The sequence below is a fragment of the Scleropages formosus genome, chromosome 21, assembly GCF_900964775.1.
Source record: "Scleropages formosus chromosome 21, fSclFor1.1, whole genome shotgun sequence".
Classification (NCBI taxonomy): domain Eukaryota; kingdom Metazoa; phylum Chordata; class Actinopteri; order Osteoglossiformes; family Osteoglossidae; genus Scleropages; species Scleropages formosus.
This window is the reverse complement of record NC_041826.1, coordinates 21,299,658-21,320,129: the sequence shown is the minus strand read 5'-3', so window position 1 is coordinate 21,320,129 and position 20,472 is coordinate 21,299,658. Positions and strand designations below refer to the sequence as shown.

The 20,472-nt window shown below is 47.6% G+C and overlaps 1 protein-coding gene across 1 annotated transcript in view; it reads right to left on the bottom strand.

Moving 5' to 3' along the window:
• The window catches only part of LOC108920978 (protein kinase C-binding protein NELL2-like), a 28,564-nt gene extending 9,515 nt beyond the window's left edge, over positions 1–19,049 (bottom strand). The window contains exons 1-13 of the mRNA XM_018730142.2: positions 18,906–19,049; positions 18,613–18,753; positions 14,216–14,366; positions 13,355–13,528; positions 13,168–13,264; positions 11,751–11,823; positions 11,550–11,632; positions 10,732–10,860; positions 10,316–10,418; positions 8,125–8,216; positions 7,877–7,979; positions 7,474–7,602; positions 2,551–2,676 (exon numbers count right to left, since the gene is read on the bottom strand). Coding sequence (XP_018585658.2) covers positions 2,551–2,676; positions 7,474–7,602; positions 7,877–7,979; positions 8,125–8,216; positions 10,316–10,418; positions 10,732–10,860; positions 11,550–11,632; positions 11,751–11,823; positions 13,168–13,264; positions 13,355–13,528; positions 14,216–14,366; positions 18,613–18,753; positions 18,906–18,957 — 1,453 coding nt within the window. The 5' untranslated portion in view covers positions 18,958–19,049. The remainder of the gene's footprint in view (positions 1–2,550; positions 2,677–7,473; positions 7,603–7,876; positions 7,980–8,124; positions 8,217–10,315; positions 10,419–10,731; positions 10,861–11,549; positions 11,633–11,750; positions 11,824–13,167; positions 13,265–13,354; positions 13,529–14,215; positions 14,367–18,612; positions 18,754–18,905) is intronic.
• Positions 19,050–20,472: the final 1,423 nt, after the last annotated feature.

Sequence of the window (20,472 nt, the reverse complement as noted above, 5' to 3'; positions counted from 1 at the left end):
CGCTAGATACGAATGAGAACATTTCCCACACCGCACAGTTCAGTGAAACCCCTTTTTCTCAGGCCAAAAGATGATTTAAAAAGACGGAAAAAAAGAAAGCTTTCCAAAATGCAGATATTGGCAAAAAAAAAAAAAGAAAAAAGCCTTCGGGGGGGGTGGGGGGGGAGGCACCTTGCAGATCCTCGGAATCACATTTCGCTTCATACCACTGGTACCGTGTTTCTAGACATACCCAGTACTAGAACTTAGAACACGCCTCAGGAAAACACAGAAAATTTACATTTTTTATTTATTTCTCATAATCGTACCGTTGTTTTATTTTATTTAACTATATATGAAATAGGATTAATTATTTAGTTATATAATTAAGTATTTTATATTCATTAATTATGAAAAAATACATAATAATTAGATTTTCTACAACAGAAATGCAAGAAATAGAAGTGTACATGCAGACTTTCTTCTTTTCCCAGAGCCTTGTCTAAAATGTTCATGGTTTTCGCTTCTCGTTTTCACGATACGCCTAAAGTCTTAACAGAAGCAGAGATATGCACTGGTGCAAGATGTACAACTTGAAGCAGGTAATTTTAACTGACAGTCTCATTTGTCAACACGGTTAAAGAAATGTCTTGCAAATCAGCGCACAGTGAATGACCATAATAATATTATTAATTGCTTTGTATGTTTTGAATAACAGTAATATTACCATGTTAATGTTGTATTAATTTCTAGGGTACAGGGAGAGAGTCATTCGTAGTTCATTTATCTTTATTACCTACTTACTGATATCTGTTTGACAGATTCAGGTCTGAGATTCCTTTCTGTCTCGGTGTGAATTCTGGAAAAAATTCGCAACTAAACACGTGGGCCGTAGCTTCTCCGTTTCAGGAGGAAATAAATGCACTTTATTGAGGTTTACTGAGTTTCCCTCCCTGCAAATTCACCATCGAACCAATTAACAATTAAGGACTATATGGACCATTTAAAAAGCGCAAGGCAACAAAATTTTTTCAGACTTCTTAGATATGTCGATTTTTGCATTGATCACGATTAGTTAAAGTTTACCGATTTCAAAAACACCGCCAGTTCTTCTAGAGCGCCTGGGTAATTTTGGTATTTTACAGCCACCGGAAGATTCTAGAAGGTACGAAAACATGATGGAAAAGTCCAAAACATTGTCGAAAGCATCGGATCCTAAAAAGTACTGGAATATTCGGTGCTTGGAAGCCGGAGCCAAAATTTTCTCATTTCAAGAATGTGGAATATTTTTCCAAAAACTGACATATAGTACGGACTAACGCCGAAAGTATATTTAATGTAACCAAAGCGAATGGATAATGCAAAAAAAAAAAAGACATAAGAAAATATAATTTCTTTTGAAAATTATAATAAAATAATTCCATTATTCTATATAATAACATTTCTATTGAAATTCTATTAAATTTTAATTGTGTATTATTCCTTACAGCCTTAGGAAAGCAGTTCCCTTTGGAAAAACCCTCAGAAGCACTTCTTGTAAGTATTATTTCACATTTACATTTATTCATTACGGTTTAAAATTTTATCTGTACTGTTGCAGAAGAAAAGCCTTCATTGTATTCCTTTATACTCCATTATATTATGTATTTGCTAAAGAGATGCTGTGACGTCATTAGCAGCTCACGCTTTCCTGGGTATTTGTGTCATTGTTAATAACCCACACCGGCAGCTGCACACATATACCACGTGAAGTTGTGAACAGGCTGCATCAAAACCCTTTCCGGACTTGGAGGGTGCGGGAGATGAGCTCTGATCCGGGATCGGATTGCTTCGGCACGCCGGGATTACAGATCAGGAGCGCAAGGATCATACGAGGCTTGGGGAGCGAATCGGACGAGTCCCCTCCGAGGCTCCCCGGGCTTTACGGCTTTCTGTCCCTTACTCTTGGTGCGCGGCGTCTTTAATCGTTTGGTCGCAGAGCGCTGACTTCCCGAGACACTTCCCTCCACGCTGAGATGAAGCACGAGGAGAAGTCTCATGCAGCCAGGAGGCCTCTCCGAGCTCATGGGCAACGGCACCCACAGAACGACGTCTTACATTCACATTTTTTCATTTAGCCGACGCTTTTCTTCAAAGCGACTTACGCTGTTAAGGTCGCAATTATTACATGCTTATAATCATTTACCCATTTATAGAGCTGGGTAATTTTACTGGAGCAATTGAGGGTAAGTACCTTGCTCGAGGGTACTGCAGCCGGAGGTGGGGATGGAACCTGCGACCTTTGGGTCCGACACTAGGGTACCAGCCGTCCTGTTTTAGGAACTCGACAGATGACACTTAGATTTATTTATTAACACGAATTTTGCTTTGCGCTCCTCCAGTTATGAGATAAAGTTGGACTTGCAGTATAGAGGGAAATAACTTTGTTGAGCAGGAACAAAGGTTGCACATGGGGACTGAGATTAATAACAGCAGGTGTTGCTGTATTTGGGTCTATACCCAAAACGGTGCGAGTTCTAATCCTAGGAGAGTTTATGGGGCGAGCGACAGGTGCGCCGGGCGGGAGCTTACCGGCGCAGGAGTAGTCGTCGATGCGGACGTAGCCAGCGTGGCAGATACACGAGAAGGAGCCCAGCGTATTGACACACGCCGTGTTCTCCCTGCAGTAGTGCCTCCCTTCCGCACACTCGTCGATATCTGCGGGCAAACAAGAGCGTTTCACATTACGGGCAATTTCACATTATGGACAAAAAACGTCGACTCGTTTCTACGAGGCGGTTTTTCTCGGTTGTCGGAATTTTACTCCTTCGTCACCATCTTCCCTCCAGCCAGGGCTTCAGGACGCGTTCTTTCGAAAGGTGGTGCAACAGCAAGGTGCACCAAGGTGACGCGGTCACGGACCGACCGTGCCGAACGCCCTGCTGTAAGCGCACGCTCCTCACGACCGCAACTTTGCTGTTCCGACATCATTTTAGGGCGCGGTGTCAACAACACCCAACAACTACTGTTGGATAACTATATATACACTAAACTGGTGTACTATACAGGGAGGCGCGCTGGCGCAGCGGGTTTGGCCGGGTCCTGCTCTCCAGTGAGTCTGCGGTTCGAGTCCTGCTTGGGGGTGCCCTGCAATGGACTGGCGTCCCGCCCGGGGTGTGTCCCGTCCCCCTCCGGCCTTGCTCCCTGCGTTGCCGGGTTAGGCTCTGGCTTGCCGCAACCTCCGCTTGGGACAAGTGTGCGTGTTGTACTATACAGATGGTCCCCGACTTATGATGGGGTTACCTTCCGACAAACCCGTCGTAACTTGAAAATGCATTCAATACGCCTAACCTACCGAACATCATCGCTTCTTATCCTTTAAGATGGTCGATTGCGAAAGTCCAAGTTCACGTGCGATGGCCGTTACGGGCTTACCGCCGTCGTGCTGGACAATTATCTCGAGCTTCTCCTTAACAGGTATCGCCTTCCTCTTCTTCTTCCCACCAGTAGCAGGAGACACAGACGGACGTTTCGTAGATATGATGGATGCGCAAAAACAATGTAGATGTGGGGGGAATCCAAAAAAACGCTGGTGACAGAGAACACTGTAGAGTATCGGTTGTATACACTAGTGACCACGTGGCAAACTGGGAGATGTAGATCGTTTCTGCTGCCCAGCATCACGAGAAAGTATCGCACCGCATATCGCTTGTCCGGGGAAAAAAAAAAAAATCGAAATTCGAAGTACGCTTTCTACCGAATGCATATCACTATCGCACCAAGTCGAAAAATCGGAAGTCGGACCATCGCAACTCGGGGAACATCTGTACCGACGTATATATCTATAAAAGTGTAACATCCTACGCTGGCAGTCTTTCAAGCGCACGAGGCTTATTGAGGGAACTCAAGCGCGGAGTCTGTGGCATAACCTGAAATGTATGATTCTGGTGTTTGTTGACAGGTGTATTGAACTGGGTCTTTTTCACTTAATTGGGTGTTTACTGGGTAAAAGGTGAATGCATAAGATAATGCGGAGGTACTTGAAATAACGTATATCCTTCAGATTGTGAAGTTAACTGGTGAAAGCATCAGCAGGGCCTCTTGCTTGTCAAGAACACCAAGAACGATACGAAGCGGCGGGAGGGGCAGCGGGGATACTTGGTAGCATAGTGCTTAGAGCCGCTGCCTTTGGACCTAACGGTTAAGGGTTTGAATCCCAGCTGTAGCACCCTTGAGCAAGGTACCTACGATAAAGCTCCTCAATGAAAAAATTACCCAGATGTATAAATAGATAAATAATCGTAAGCAGATTAACATTACAAGTCGCTTTGGAGGAAGGTGTTACGTAAATGTGTTCATAGTGTCTCTCAGTCGTAACATCAGAAAACGAGCACAGACGCTGCAAATAACACGAGTCCGGTCCGTGTAACACGATAGTCTTCGGAATTCCACGTTCATTTTGATGAACTTATTCAGATACAACGACCTACTGATAAACATGCACAGTAAACTACTATTAATACAAGACTGCAGGAAAATATTTGGCTTTCATGTGTCGGCCTTTGGCATGGGCAGGTCTGTCATTTCATTTCCCTTTTATGCTTTCATAATGAAGTAATACCCATTACTGAATAACAGCTACGCCGGATCTTCTCTCTCAACACAGGCGTTAAATAAAAGCCATGCCTTGATTATTAGTTCTCAGAGCTTGAACGCTGTCAGTGCTTGAAGTGAGCTGTAAAATATTTATAAGAAAAAAATGGTCCTGCATGGGCTATGAGTGTACAAATCTACATTTAGCAGACACTTTTCTCCAAAGAGACTTCCAATGAACTCTATGTAGTGTTACTATCAGCCCACACACCTTATTCACCGCGGTGACTTACACTGCTAGATACACTACTTACACTGGGTCACTCATCCATACATCAGTGAAACACACACGCTCTGTCACTCACCCACTATGGGGAAACCTGAACAGCATGTCTTTGGAGTGTGGGAGGAAACCAGAGCACCCAAAGACTTACACTGCTAGATACACTACTTACACTGGGTCACTCATCCATACATCAGTGGAACACACACACACACACACACTCTCTCTGTCACTCACACACTATGGGGAAACTGAACAGTATGTTTTTGGAGCGTGGGAGGAAACCAGAGCACCCAGAGGAAACCCACAAAGACACGGGGAGAACATACAAACTCCACACAGATTGGGCGGGATGAAACCCACATCTGCTACAGCTACTCGCTGTACCACCGTTATGGTGATGTAATGATGTAAGGAGTTTAATACCATTACTAGGAAACATTAATATTACTGCAACATTTAAAAGCATCAGAAGCAGAGTGTCTGCTAAATAGATAAATGTAAATAACGTAGAGCTGATATTGCGCAGGTAAACATGGGGTTAAAAACTCAACACGGTTCAACCACACCGCACTTGCTTCTGGGAGCACTGACTTGCCGAGTAGCAGCCGCTGCAGCCTACGAGCGCAGCACCCAAGTGGGGACAGTCGTACCACAGCAGCACTTGCATAAAACATTTAGAGAGGGATGACTTCATCATTTTTTTTGGGGGGGGGGGAAATGGCAAAGACGGCGATGCCCACTCAGAAAAAAACACGACGTTAACGCGGCAATGCCCACTTTGCGATGACAACACTGGCTCCTCGCTGCAGACGTCATTGTGACAAAGTGTCAGGAATAAACGCGTGAAGCGCAAAATCTGTCAGTTTCGTCCATGCGGTCGCTGGAAACGTGGAATGCGGCGTTAAAGCAGCGCGACTGCGCTGTTTGGACAATCTGACCGCGGTAATCGTTCATCTTTTCACTGCGCCCACCAGTCCTGCGTTCAAACCGCGTGGGGACCAGACAGATCCATTCTGCGCTGCGTGTCTTGTCAGTTCCCTTCGTACCCCTAACCTGTGGTCCAGCATGACAGCTTCAGCCCCTGGTCTCTCAGGTGGGGGAGTGGATTCAAAAAAAGCAGGAGATACAATCTTGCAGCTTCCAAGTTAGGAATATATAGAGCTCACGATGAGAGAAAAAATAACAGAGAGCAAAATGAAAATAATGCTGGTTTGCTTGTGCCGTTGAGGACGACGTTTCCATAATGTCTCTTTCACTTTTCACGTTTCCATTTATCCATGCAGTTTCAAAAACCACTTGTCCTGAGCAGGGTTGCGGTGAACCGGAGCCTATCCCCGAGTCACATCCCGGGGGTGGGATACACCCTGGACGGGACGCCAGTCCATTGCAGGGAAGCCGCGCATACAGTCACTCACCCGTTGACAGACAAAGGGCAATTTAGCAGCGCCAGCCCCCCTCAACTGCGTGCCTTTGGATTGTGGGTGGAAACCAGAGCATCCAGAAAAAAACCCACACAGAAACAGGGCAAACATTTACACTCCAGACAGGCTGACGGGAGCTCAAACCCACATGTTCTTGCACCACCCAAGCGCCGTAAGGGAGCAGCGCTACTAGCTGTGCCACCCTTTCCAGATGGTCATAAGATCTATTTCACATCACATACTCCTTCCTCTAATCACAAGAAACAGATGGTGAGCAAGGTACGGTAAAAAACATGCTTCACGTCCAAGGTCTCCATTATTACCAATGACTGATTTATGTTTAATTATCTAGTTTGGGTGCCTTATTATGATACCTTTTTCAATATTAAATGCCAGTGTCCAGCCTTTCTAGGCATGAAGAAAAGCGGATGCTGAGCAACACAGCTGAGAAGGACACACGGAGGGAAGCAATTCGGTGTAAAAGTCCTTCCACAGCAGTCATACCTTAGCTGACCGCTGTCTGGGTGCATTTTTCTCGGGTGGCACACTGGTGCAGGGGGTCATGTAGGTGCCTCCTGGGTCCTTGGGTGTGGGTTCAGGTCTGGTTTAGAGTCAGTGGAGTTTGCATCTCGCTATGTTTGCGTGAGTTTCCTCCAAGAGCCTAAAGACTCTGGATAGCAAAGCACGGAGGTTCTCGGTTCTGGCTCCGTTGCGGTGGAAAGACCTCCCCCCCGTCACTCGGAACTGCTGAATCTCTGTCCGCATTTAAAAAGGGTCTTAAAACTCACCTCTTCCAGACTCACTTTGCCCATCATCTCTTAAGTTCATGTAAGGTGTAAATGTTTATGCACTATAACTTTAAGATGATGCCGGATAAACCTTTACACAGCTACTCGTGTAATGTAACGAAAATGTTTATGTGCATCTCAAAAAAAAAGAATTACTAGGAAGGCGATCAGGAATCGTTGATATTTTTAATTTTATGCAGCTACTCGTGTGATGAACGTCGGTTCATATGGTGGAAAGAAACAAAGTAACTGCACTTAAGAATCACACGCCTGCATCTAAGTGTCTCTTCCTGCTAATTTAATGAACACGTTGTATTTTCTACGAGACGATCGTCGCTTTGGAGAAAAGCGTCTGCTAAATGAATACATGCAAATGTATCAAAGCACTGCTGTGTAAGGAAGAGACACATGTACCGAGATAACACACCTTCGCAGTAGGCCTCGTCGGCTCGCAGCGGCCGGAAGCCATCCTTGCACCCGCAGCAGGCTCCCGCCTCCAGGTTGACGCAGTCAGAGTGCTCCGCGCAGCCGTGGCCCTCGGAACAGAAATCATGACCTGGGAAGAACGCAGAAGACGACCAGAGGGAGTCCCAAACCTTACCGCGGAGCCTTCGAGAAGAGTCTCGTACCCGAATTGCGTCGGGGTCATCGGCGCAATGAATCAATACTGTACGGCAGGGGTGTAAATCTACAGCGTGCTGTAATTTAGAGGGTGCCGTACACGGGGGAGGAACACCTCGGACATCCTGGTTTCTTCTCGCCGAGTCCGCTCGTTTAGACCCCTGAAGAAGTTTAAATGGGAGTGTTTGTATCCTGGAGCGGCAACCCACCTGGGCACACTCTGCAGCAGCGGTCGGTCAGGGTCATCTGCTCGGACTCGAGGCAGTTTAGTTCCGGGCACCCGGGGGGCTCCACGCGGTTCATCTTCCTGTCCTGTTCGCAGAGAGAGTACGTTTCAGAACTGGGGGGCACCGCACGCAGACCGGAAGCAAGGAGCTTGCGCGAATCGGTTTCGATCCATACGGCGCTTGGAAGGAACCGTCACTGAGCCTCGAATGAACCGCGAACGATGACTCACCCTGCACTCGAACAAGGAGCACATTCCGGACGGGTGGTGGACGGCCTTCCTGTCTCCCTCCACGTACGCTCTCCCGCCGAACAAGCACACCGCTAGGTATGGAAAGAGAGCGTTGGACGTGGAGACTGCAGGCAAATGCGGCTCGATGCTAAACAGGTAAGATTTACATTTATTTATTCATCACACACTTTTCTCCAAAGCGACTTCCAGTGGACTCTACGTAGTGTTATGAGCCCACACACCTTATTCACCGCGGTGACTTACACTGCTAGATAGACTACTTACACTAGGTCACTCATCCATACATCAGTGGAACACACTCTCTCTCTCTCTGTCACTCACTCACACACTATGGGTGAACCTGAACAGCATGTCTTTGGAGTGTGGGAGGAAACCAGAGCACCCATAGGAAACCCATGCAGGCACGGGGAGAACATGCAAACGCCACACAGGCTGAGCGGAGATCGAACCCACGTCCTCTCGCACCATCGTGCCTCCCGGATGAGAAAATGACGTTAATCGAATAAGCAAAAGGACCAGTGTCGCCGTCTCATTACGGCTGTTCCCGTAAAGGGGAAAAAAAAAATTATTTAATAGATTAAGTAAGTTCCAAGTAATTGTGCAATTTGTTATTAAGTGACAAAAGGCAACTGCAAAAAGTATTTCTACAACTCCCTATTTTGCTCACAGGCAGCAGCCAACCCCACCCTGCCCCCAACAAGCCCTATAGACATAATTCTTGCTGTTAATGTGAGATTTACAGAACAAACACCGGATTTTACAGCAAGACTGGGGACCCGAAGCAACACCCTCAAGGTCGATCAAGTTTCGCTCCGCATAAATCCCCAAAGCCAGCTTACGAGTAAACAAACAAACAAACAAACAAGAGAACAATGTCACTCATGCTGCAGAGTCAGACAACGTGGGAGAGACGGGGTTTTCTTCTGCACGTTGCATCACATCACAAGGACAAATGGCAAGAGAATTAGAACCGAAAGTTTTCGAAAGGGCAATAAAACGCAATGAAACTCGTATTTGTTTCCTTTCACATCTTTCACGTTTATTTATGCAGCTGACGCTCTTCTCCAGAGCAACTTACAATTTAAATGGTATAATTATTTACCCATTTATACAGCTGGCTCATTTCACAAGAGACATTTAGGGCGACGACGTTGCTCAAGGGTGCAAACCTGTAGGTGGGATTCAAACCTGCAACCCTTGGGTGTCAAGGCAGCACTTCTAACTGTTGCTCCACCTGCTGCCTGAAACACGGACGTTTTTATGACTAAAATAAAAGAAATATCTTTTGCAGTTTAGGCATCTCTTTGATGATCTGTTTAATATATGCTTTGATATCCGATTCATATTTTTCTGCAGCAAAGACTTGAATCACCAGGACACTATTTATTCAAAAGCGCAAAATTACTATTCACACGCCAACTAAAATCCACATGATAAAACATTAGACTTCGCATTTTTAACAGCGAGAAAGTGAGTGGGAAAAATCTGCATAGTCAGATGTGTGCAAATCCCGTGAAAAACATTTATCTGCTTCAATTGAAAACGCTGATTATCCTGCTTCTCTCTGCCAGTGGCCGCAGAACACAATAACGTATGTAAACGTTAAAGAAAATATTATTTCTCTTACATTGATTCATTTGACTGATGCTTTTCTCCAAAGAAACTTACGCTGTTAAGGTTACAGTCATTTACCCATTTACACAGCTGGGTAATTTTACTGGAGCAATTTAGGGTAAGTACCTTGTTCAAGGGTACTACAGCCGGGGGGGATCGAACCCGCAACCTTCAGAGCCAAAGCTACCAGCTGCCCCCCTAAAGGGCTCCGGTGAGGTTTTCCCTTAAAAAATAAACACGGCTTTCGTCGTAAGTTGCTCCACAGCCACAAAAAAACACTCCGACGCCACGTCTCAGACGAGCTCTGAGCCGAAAACCGCGAGCAATAATTACATTACTTGAACTTCAATTTTCCGGTTCATATTTGTGTCACTATTAAATGTCTGTGTTTGGAAGCGCTGCCTTGAATAATTTACACGCATGCAAATGCGAGAGTCTCAGGAGACGGCGTTGTGCGGTAGCCTAGCAACGCAGAGACGTGGTCAGCAGGCAGCGGCCAATGGGCTTCGGAGAGGGGTCGAGGGTGGGGTGACTGTTTTATTGGGGGGGTACTCACGCTGGCACTCCCGACAGCACGAACCATTAACGAAAACGGGGGCCGAGTCCGGGGGGCACTGGGCAGGAGGGCAGAAGAGGCTCTCGCACCGAACCGTGCCGTTCTGAGGGAAAGAGGAAACACCCGACTGACCGACCGCCACCTGCACCGGCACCCCCCCCTCCCCCCCAGCCCCTACATACCTTCGCTCCTCTCACTAAACACAGACCGAACTCCAGAGTCCACATCATTGACATTCACTTGACACTTTTCTCCAAAGGGATTTACGACGTTAAGGTTACGATTCCTCGCCCGTTTATACAGCTGGGTAATTTTTACTGGAGCAATCCAGGGTAAGTACCTTGCTCAAGGGCACCGCAGCAGGAACTCGACCCTGCGACCTTCGGGTTCCAAGGGCGGCCGCTCCAACCACCTACCGTACAGGAGCAGTTCTTGCAGCCATCCGTCCAGGCGTCTCCGTCTCTGTAAAGCGCGCCCCTCACGTCGCAGGTGCGCTCGCAGTAGCACCGGTCCAGGTTGGCCATCTTGTCCTCTGCAAGCGCAAGCTGCCCGACCCACGGACCCCCACCCCCCCCGACACAAAGTGAGCCCTAAGATGCTACGCTGCCGCCGCCTCGGACCACAGAGCGGCACGTGTGTGTTTCTCCCTCTGCATTCTCATCACGTACCGGCGACGAAGGCTGAACGGAAGCGGAGTTCACACGTGCCTCATTTGCATCGGATAAAAACCAAAATGCAAACCAATTTCAGCCCAAGGACACTAATTAACAGCATAATCATTAATAAAAGCACAATTACCCTCCTAAGCAACAATACTAATTAATCCTCTGACTTATATACTCATGAAAGGGAATTAACCTCAGCTACATACTGAGAACTGGGTATATACACACACACATTTTCTGAACCGCTTGTCCCACGTGGGGTCGTGGGGAACCGGAGCCTAACCCGGCAACTCAGGGCGTAAGGCCGGAGGGAGAGGGGACACACCCAGGGTGGGACGCCAGTCCATCGCAAGGCACCCCAAGCGGGACTCGAACCCCAGGCCCACCGGAGAGCAGGACCCGGTCCAACCCACTGCGCCACCGCACCCCTCATAGAACTGGGTATATTATTATATATATGTATATTAAAGTGGGTAAATAAATTACAATTAGACATAACCATAAACAACAGACAGGGTTCGGAGCACGAAAGGAAGAGGAATGTAGAAAAGGAACCCGAGGACTTGTACCTTACGGGACGTTTTGGCTAGAACGTCCTGCAGTTCCATTATCTTCTGCACCAGCGCGTGGAAGTCGTTGCAGGTGGGACAAGCTGGAAAGTGAGAGCAACACAGTGTCTTGCAGCGACCTCTCGCTCTGGTTCGATCGAAAAGATCTGGGAAGATTGTTCAAGAAGGTGAGCTGGCCTAGAGAAAGGGAAAGGGACTTACTGCGGTTCAGGTCGGGGCATTGCGAAAGGTACCCTTGGGGCATAACCAGCAGCTCAACGCCCTGCATCATCCCCTGCGAACGGTAGACAAGGAGATCACAAATGGACATCTCCGCGACAATGCTCTATGACATCGGCTGACAGAAATAATCACAACGGAGTATAGTTGGAGACTGAGAGCAAAAAGGCTTAGTACATTTATCAGACACTTTCCTCCAAAGTGACTCCCAATGAACTCTATGTAGTGTTACAGTCTACACACCTTATTCACCGCGGTGACTTACACTGCTAGATACACTACTTACACTGGGTCACTCATCCAAACATCAATGGAACACACTCTCTCTCTCACTCACACAATATGGGTGAACCTAAACAGCATATATTTGGACTGGAGGAGGAAACCAGAGCACCCAAAGACTTCTACTGCTATGTACACTACTTACAATGGGTCACTCAGCCATACATCAGTAGAACACACACACACTCTCTCTCTCTCTCTCTCTCTCTCTCTCTCTCTCTCTCTCTCTCTCTCTCTCTCTGTCACTCACACACTATGGGTGAACCTGAACAGCATGTCTTTGGAGTGTGGGAGGAAACCAGAGCACCCAAAGACTTCTACTGCTACGTACACTATTTACAATGGGTCACTCAGCCATACATCAGTGGAACACACACACACACACACTCTCTCTCTCTCTCTCTCTCTCTCTCACTCACACACTATGGGTGAACCTGAACATCATGTCTTTGGAGTGTGGGAGGAAACCAGAGCACCCAGAGGAAACCCCACGCAGACACAGGGAGAACATGCAGTCTCCACACAGGCTGATCAGAGATCGAACCCACATCCTCTCGCACCATCCAGGCGCTGTGGGACAGCAGCGCTACTCACTTTGCCACCGTGCCTCCCTACCCCCAAAGGCTGAAGGAGAAACACTGTGGTCAACGAGAGGACCTGAGTGACACGGACAGAACGCCGGCAGAGGAGTGCACGTGAGAAGTGAGCGGATGGGAAGAAAGATTGAAGGAGCAGCACATATAAGGAGCCGTGTTCCTCCTAAGCCGAACACACGGACGGGATTCGTTCTCCATTTAATATCCAGCTGCCCACGGCGAAAGAGAACACGCGTCAAGCATCTGCTCGGCAAATAATCTGGAATTTTACGTGACAGTCAGCGTGAATGAACTGCTGGCTATCCGCCCTTAATCCGCTCCCGAAATAGCGGGACCCTATTTCCCGGTATTCCTTACGGGGAGAACTACAGTCCGAGTGGCAAATCCTCAAACGGGATACAAAACACTTTGGATAATAATAAATTTAAATAATCATCATTCGTGTCAATAATCAATAATCGTGGCCGTCGATCCGGATGCGTAATGTAAACGGCACAACTTCCGTGGACCCGGACGCGTACCTTGAAAAGCCCACGGTTGCTGCTCCTCTGTCCCAGCCAGAGAGTCGTCTCTGCAGGCAGCTCCATGGCCGGTGGTTCCGCCGCTCTTTCGTACACCCTGCAATGGAACGACAGCTTCTGGATGAGGGGGGGGGACTCGTGCCGGTACAGTCGCAACCGTTCCCCTCCCTCCTCAAAGGGAGCGCACCTGTGGCAGTCCACATGCAGCTGGATATGGGAGGAGCTCAAGGTGATGGACACCTTGTGCCAGCGACCGTCTGCCAACGCGTAGGGGAAAGTCTCGGTGCGCGTCCGATTGCCCTGTGACACGTAGTGGAACCGGACCTCGCTGTGCTGGCCGCTGCTCTCCAGTTCCAGGAACCTGAAGGGCAGGGAGCGGAGGTACAAAATAGAACATAATAGGTACAGAACACCAGATAATAGGCACAGCGCACCAGATTTTTTATGAGCGACTCTCAGAATAAATATACGGGTTGCGTGCGTTACGGTCAACGGTACGTCACGAAAGCACGACCACGGAAAATAACAGATTCTTGCTCTAGAATGAATCTCCCAGCATGCACCGCAATCAGTGTGAGCGCCTGTTTGTATTTTTTGTGCCTTCTTTGGCAACAGCTCTGCGCTTGGACTCGCCGCAACAAATGCTGGGCCTTTCCGGCTCGCCGTGCCGATTTATCGTATCTCCGACGGTCTCTTGTCGTGATGGAAAAGACTCAGATCAATAAGGATGATCAGCCATGGGGAGAAAAAAAAAAAATGCATATTCAATTTCTGCCCTACTTTCGGAGCATTAGAGAGAACTAAGCATCAGAAAGGATCATCTCATCATCTCTGATCACCTTTAGCCAAATAACTGGATTGTTTCCTCATGTAAGCTCCTCAACAAAAGATTTCTATCCGGCAATGTTCTTTACTAGCAAGACCTTGAAAGATCTGAATCGGAACGTACTGTTGGTGACGCGGCAAGGTCAAAAAACCCTTTTTTTGTCACTTACCCTCCAAGTCCTAGCGCCCGCATCAGTTATGAACATGAAGTGATGAGACTTACCTTTGATCTTCATGGCGGATGGACAGGATGACTCCTGAGGTGTAGCGCTCCTGCTTCAGCGTCACCAGCACGGTGAACTCTTTCCTGCCCCTCAGTTTCCTCCATACGTGCTGGGCTAAGTCATCTGAGAGCTTGATGTTCCGCTGTGCATCTGAGGACATGGCCAACGGACAGGTTACCCAGTACCCAACGCTCACACGCAGCAGTTCGATCCATCGGCAGGACCCAAACTCAAAGGGCAACAGTAGCAGGCAACACAAAGCTTCACCTGTAGACCTGGTAACTCAAAGCCTATAGATCCATCTGGAGTATTTCAGTGAACATACATCTGAAATATATGAAGATTTGTTGAGTCTGTGTGGGTTAAGGGTTATGGGTGTTGGGTGGTAGAAGATGTGGATGTACACTAGTAGGTATCGGGGGCACAGGTAGTCTGGCACAAGGAAACAGCCACTTCGTCTACCTTTTGGGACCTCATAATCTACCAAGACCATGTAAAAACAAGACATTTTGCGAGCCATGCATATTTCATAGATTGTTTCCTTCAGACAAATGTCCTTTTTCATAAGGCTGTACTTTAGCAAAACTACCTTTAGTTTTGTTCTGCCTTTAACTTTTTCCCCTGTGCCTCCTAATCTTCCACAGAGCCACGCAGCACATTTTAATGCCGTGCACACAGTGCTGGACTCAACCTCGTCGAGAGGTTGAGGCGAGACTGACAGTCAGTGTTTCTTCTTCTTCAAACATCTCATTGGCCTTCAACATCCGCATCAATAGGCCTCTTAAGGAGGTGGTCTCCACTTACACAGTTGACCTCCCAACGGGTATTGGACTCAACAAAAAAACTGTCGCCCATTCTGTGGAATGCTTCTGTTGAGTCACCATCTACTTGTGCTTATTCAGCTCGGGTGTAGCTGTTTGGTACTGTACACTTAAACTTTAGATTTCTTCCAAGTGCTCTGGTTTCCTCGCACAGTCCAGATGTGTTTCAGATTGGTGACTCTAAACCGGCGCCAACATGTCAATGAGTCTTACTCCAAGCGTAAAAGACCAAAACCACGTGCAGCATCCTATTTGACCCACTCCGAAGTAGCCCTCAGAACTGAGCCACCAGAAGATGACCACATCCTGATTATAGAGCAAGTTAGAGATCGACCACCAGCAATTTCCCGTAACCTGTTTTAGGCTGAGATCACTTGGACATTGCACGGAACAGAAGGATGACTGCTGACATGAAGCATCAATCATCAGCCAAGCATCCTTGTGGAGGAGACATTGGTGCCACTACATGTCCCAACTCACGTGGAGGAACCGTCTGGCCGCTGAAGCTTCGCCCACAAAGCCCTGCCGCTCACACGTCATACGCCTTCTGTCTGGTTGGAGCAGGAAAGATGGTTCGCCCATACAGCATGTATTTGGCCCTGCATGACCTTGACCCAGCATGCACCTGGCGAGCTCTCTACATACTAAACTGCCTAAACAGCCTGCTTGGCTGGTCCCTCCGATGTCTGGTGAGCAAGCAGCTGGATGGGACTGGAGTCAAACAGAGAAGCCCAGCGTGGCTGCAGAAGTATCATGTCCGCTTGCACCGTGTGGGTTTCAGTTTATTCATCGCATTTTCACGGTATTTGTTTGGCGGATGCGTTTGTCCTCAGTCGCTGGCAGGATTTGATCCCTTAACATAACGTTGGATCTAAAGTCGCTCACGGAGAAAAGGATGATGTTACAGAATCCACCGAGGCCAAGGGTTTTGCGCAAGGGTACAATTCCAGTGCGGTGGGTGAGAAGGAAGACTTCCGAAGACACTTCTCAAGTCCATCTTTGTAGACAACCGCCGGCTTGGCTCAGGCATGATCAGCGTTGGAACGTCACATGCCTCGACCCTAATCGGACAAACATGCGGCCGATGGCATTCGGACGCAAGCTTTACCGTGGCACGGAACGGCACATTAGTGAGACGTCCAGAATGAGGGACAAGTGGAGCTTGACCGGCACCGTGCTTCCATCTGCATCTTCTCCTCTTCCGTTCATCCGGCGAAACTCACTGACAGAACCGCACAGACCTCACAAGGCAACGAATCAACTCAAATCCAAGCTCAAGCAGCTGAGAAAATAAGACCGGCCTCCCGAGATCACTCAAGCTTCCTTAGGTTAACTGCAGTCGACGCAGACTGTTCTGTCCATTCCTGGCAGCGAAGAGAGTAGAACACGTACAATTACAGCCCTGAGGATGGCCTGTCAAGCTCCCATCAGCACCTCTCAGCATCTGGAGAACCTTTGATGGGTTTCTTTCAAAGATCCTTGGTTCTCACCCTCCGTGACAGCAACAGCCAAATTACTTGCCGAGACTCAAGACCGGAATGGAATGACACGCATTAAATAAAACAGCTAACAAGGTTCATCACCTTTGAAAAAGTGCATCAATATATTGTCTGTTCAGCATATCAGTCTCTTCTGTTCAGGAGAACATCACGGTGTGTCCCAGGCGCGAACACGGCACTCGCCGATCGCATGCAATTCATTTGCTTGGCTTCATATGGAATTAATGTGATACAGTGGAACGCTTTATCTATTCGTGCGTTTAAATATTTCTTTCAACGGTGCAATCACAGCTTCCTTACGAGGACCCAGTGCCTGTACCACAATTATTTAACTTTTTTATACAGCTGGGGACCTTTACTGCAGCCATGTAGGGTAAGTGCCTTGGTCAAGGGTGTTACAGCTAAGGTGGGATTCAAATTTGCAACCTTAGGGTCCAAAGACAGCAGTTCTAACTAGTGCACCACCAGGTAGGGCTGGCTTTGACCTTGTCTTCGAGGTGTAGCATAATGATATGAAATGTAATGTTGTTTCTTTGGAGTTGTACTTAAAAATAAGTCAGCTTGGACAAAGAGTTTGGCTAAAAAAAAAACAAAAATAAGAAGAAGAAGAAGAAATCGGGGTTGGGGGGTGCGGTGGTGCAGCAGGTTTGGCCGGGTCCTGCTCTCTGGTGGGTCTGGGTTTCGAGTCCCGCTTGAGGTGCCTTGTGATGGACTGGCGTTCCATCCTGGGTGTGGCCCCTCCCCCTCCAGCCTTACGCCCTGTGTCGCCGGGTTAGGCTCCGGCTCGCCACGACCCCGCTCGGGACAAGTGGTTTTGGACAGTGTGTGTGTTGTACTATACAGATGGTCCCCAACTTATGATGGAGTTACCTTCCAACAAATGTGTGTGTGTGTGTGTGTGTGTGTGTGTGTGTGTGTGTGATAATAAAAAATCATCATCGGATTGGTTCTTCATACCCATTACTGTACATAACATGTGACACCAGTCACATCATCCTTTTTGGTACAGGATCAGCCTGATCATTATGAAAATAATATAAGTAATAATATCATTATATCGGAGTGATTCTTTGAAGCCATTACTGTACATAACATCACTGTCAAGACTTATGTGACACCAATCACAATTCAAATGACAGAACATCCTTTTTGGTACAATATCAGCCTGACCATTCTGACTACATTTTCATATTTCTTATTATTTATTTATTCATTCAACTTTTGCATTGTCACTTTTAATTATTTTTGCTTTATTGTAATTTGTATTATTTATTGTTTTTTTTTTTGTTGCGCCATTGTATTTTGTGTTGTCTGCAGTCTGTGGAGACACATTCAAGCAAGAATTTAAAAGTATTTTGCACACGATACATGTACTTATGACAGTACATTTACATTTATTTATTTATGCTTTTCTCCAAAGTGACTTCCAATGGATACAATGTAGTGTTATGAGCCCACAGACCTTATTCAATACGGTGCCTTACACTGCTAGATACACTACTTACTCTGGGTCACTCTTCCATACATCACTGGAACACACACACACACACACACACACACTCTCTCTGTCACTCACACGCTATGAATGAACCTGAACAGCATGTCTTTGGAGTGTGGGAGGAAACCAGAGCACCCAGAGGAAACCCACACAGACACGGGGAGAACATGCAAACTCCACACAGACTGAGCAGGGGTCAAACCCACATCCTCTCACGCCACCCAGGCGCTGTGAAACAGCAGCCCTACTCACTGTGCCACGGTAAACCACAATAAAGCTTGAACTTTTCACTTTTCTCCAAAGCAACTTACAATGTTAATCTATTCACAATTATTTACCCATTTACACAGCTGGGTATTTTGTTTACTGGAACAATTTAGGGTAAGTACCTTGCTTAAGGGTACTACAGCTGGAGGAGGGATTTAAACCTGCAACCTTTGGATCCAAAGGCACTAGCTCTCACCACCAGGGTACCAGCCGTCCCGTTAGATTAGTATGACTATTATGACTAGTATGATCAGTATGACTAGTATACACCTTTCAGGGTGTGTGGGGAGCTCGAGCACAAGCGCGATCACCTTGGAAGAGAAAGGCTCTGCTTTGGTTGAGGAAACCCGGCGCTGCGGGGAGTCCGGCGGAGGCGCGTTCCCGATGCAGCTCCGCGAACACATCGATGTGCAGAGCGGGGTCCGGGTCCGGGTCCGGAGCGAAGCGCAGAGCTGGAGAGGAGCGCGGAGGATCGGAGGAGGATCGGAGGAAGAGAAGGGGGCGAACGGGAGGGACACGGATGTCACAAACCAACCACGCGCTCCGCCCGCCTGTGTCACAGTCTTTCCTTGGGGCCGAAACACGGAATAAATGAGGTTCTTACCCGAAACGACGCAGGAGGCGCAGAGCAGAGTGAAAAGTTGCAATTCTCCCATTATGAGAGCAAAGGGGACGAGTCCATGTCGCGCGGTGCGGTCTTCGGACTGGACTGAGTCTGTGTGCGTGTGTGAGAGAGAGAGAGAGAGAGAGAGAGAGAGAGAGAGAGAGAGAGAAAGAGAGAGAGAGGGAGGGGAAGGGGGGTGTATCTGTTGTTGTGGATACCAGATCAGGTATTAACTCATTCAGTGTCAATGCCATCCTTTCCCTTTCCTAATGTAGCTATTGTTTTATTACGACTTTCACCGCAAAATACTGCTCTATCAGCGCTTTTATTTTGCGGTGAAAGTCGTAATAAAACAATAATTATGCGTCACATGTACAGTCATGCCAATGAAGCATGGTAAACTGAAGGCGGGGGGGGGGGGGGGGGGGGGGTACCACACCCCTAGACTAGTGACACAGTGCCGGGGTCCGACCACGTAAACCGAGCTCCGTTCAGCAGAGGGGCTCCTGCGCACGTGTCTGCCGCCAGTTTTACCGCAGTTTTTTACCGTAGTTCTACCGCCTTCCGAAGCGCTGTCCACCGATGGGCAGAAGAGCTGCAGCGGACCCCCTCCAACCCCTCCTGTACCGCAAAGACAGTCGCTGGAGTCCCTAAGGTGGCACGGCGGCGCGGCGAGTAATGCTGCTGTTTTACAGCGCCTGGGTGGTGCGAGAGGACGTGGGTTCGATCACCCCTCAGTCTGTGTGGAGTTTGCATGTTTTCTCCGTGTCTGTGTGGGTTTCCTATGGGTGCTCTGGTTTCCTCCCACACTCCAAAGACATGCTGTTCAGGTTCACCCATAGTGTGTGGGTGACAGAGAGAGAGAGCGTGTGTGTTCCACTGATGTATAGATGAGTGACCCAGTGTAAGTATCTAGCAGTGTAAGTATCTAGCAGTGTAAGTTACCTTGGTGAATAAGGTGTGTGGGCTGATAACACTACATAGAGTTCATTGGAAGTCGCTTTGGAGAAAAGCACCTGCTAAATAAATTTAAATGTAAAAGAAAGGGGGAAATGACCCGGGGGGGGGGGTTACACCAACCCCAGTGATGTCACTGATTAAGGGCCTGACAGTAAATCACAAATGATGATAACTTCCGCTGTAACGAAAAAGAACATTGAAGAATTATGATGAAAGCATTCTCGAAATATCCAGCAACCCCTGAATGGCCCCAGAACTGACACCCTGTGAAAAAGACACTGCTTCTGCTACACATCTGAGCACTGCATCCAGATGTTGAGTTTGGTGCAGATGTTTGAGACACACAAACCAAGAGCAGTAAGTAGTGCAGTATTTAGAGCGATGGCCTCACAATCAGAAGGTCCCCGGTTTGAATCACCTTCCTGCCTTGTATTCTGAATCAAGGTAAAGTACTCACTGTGAGCTGATACAGGTAAGAACACAGTGCTGTGTGCACGAAGAAATCAGGATGAAGTTTATTGTCTAGTTTATATTAGAAGCGGTCTTGGAAAAAGAGTTCAGTTAAGTGAATAACATGCTAAAAGCACCACCTAGTGTACATTGCTTC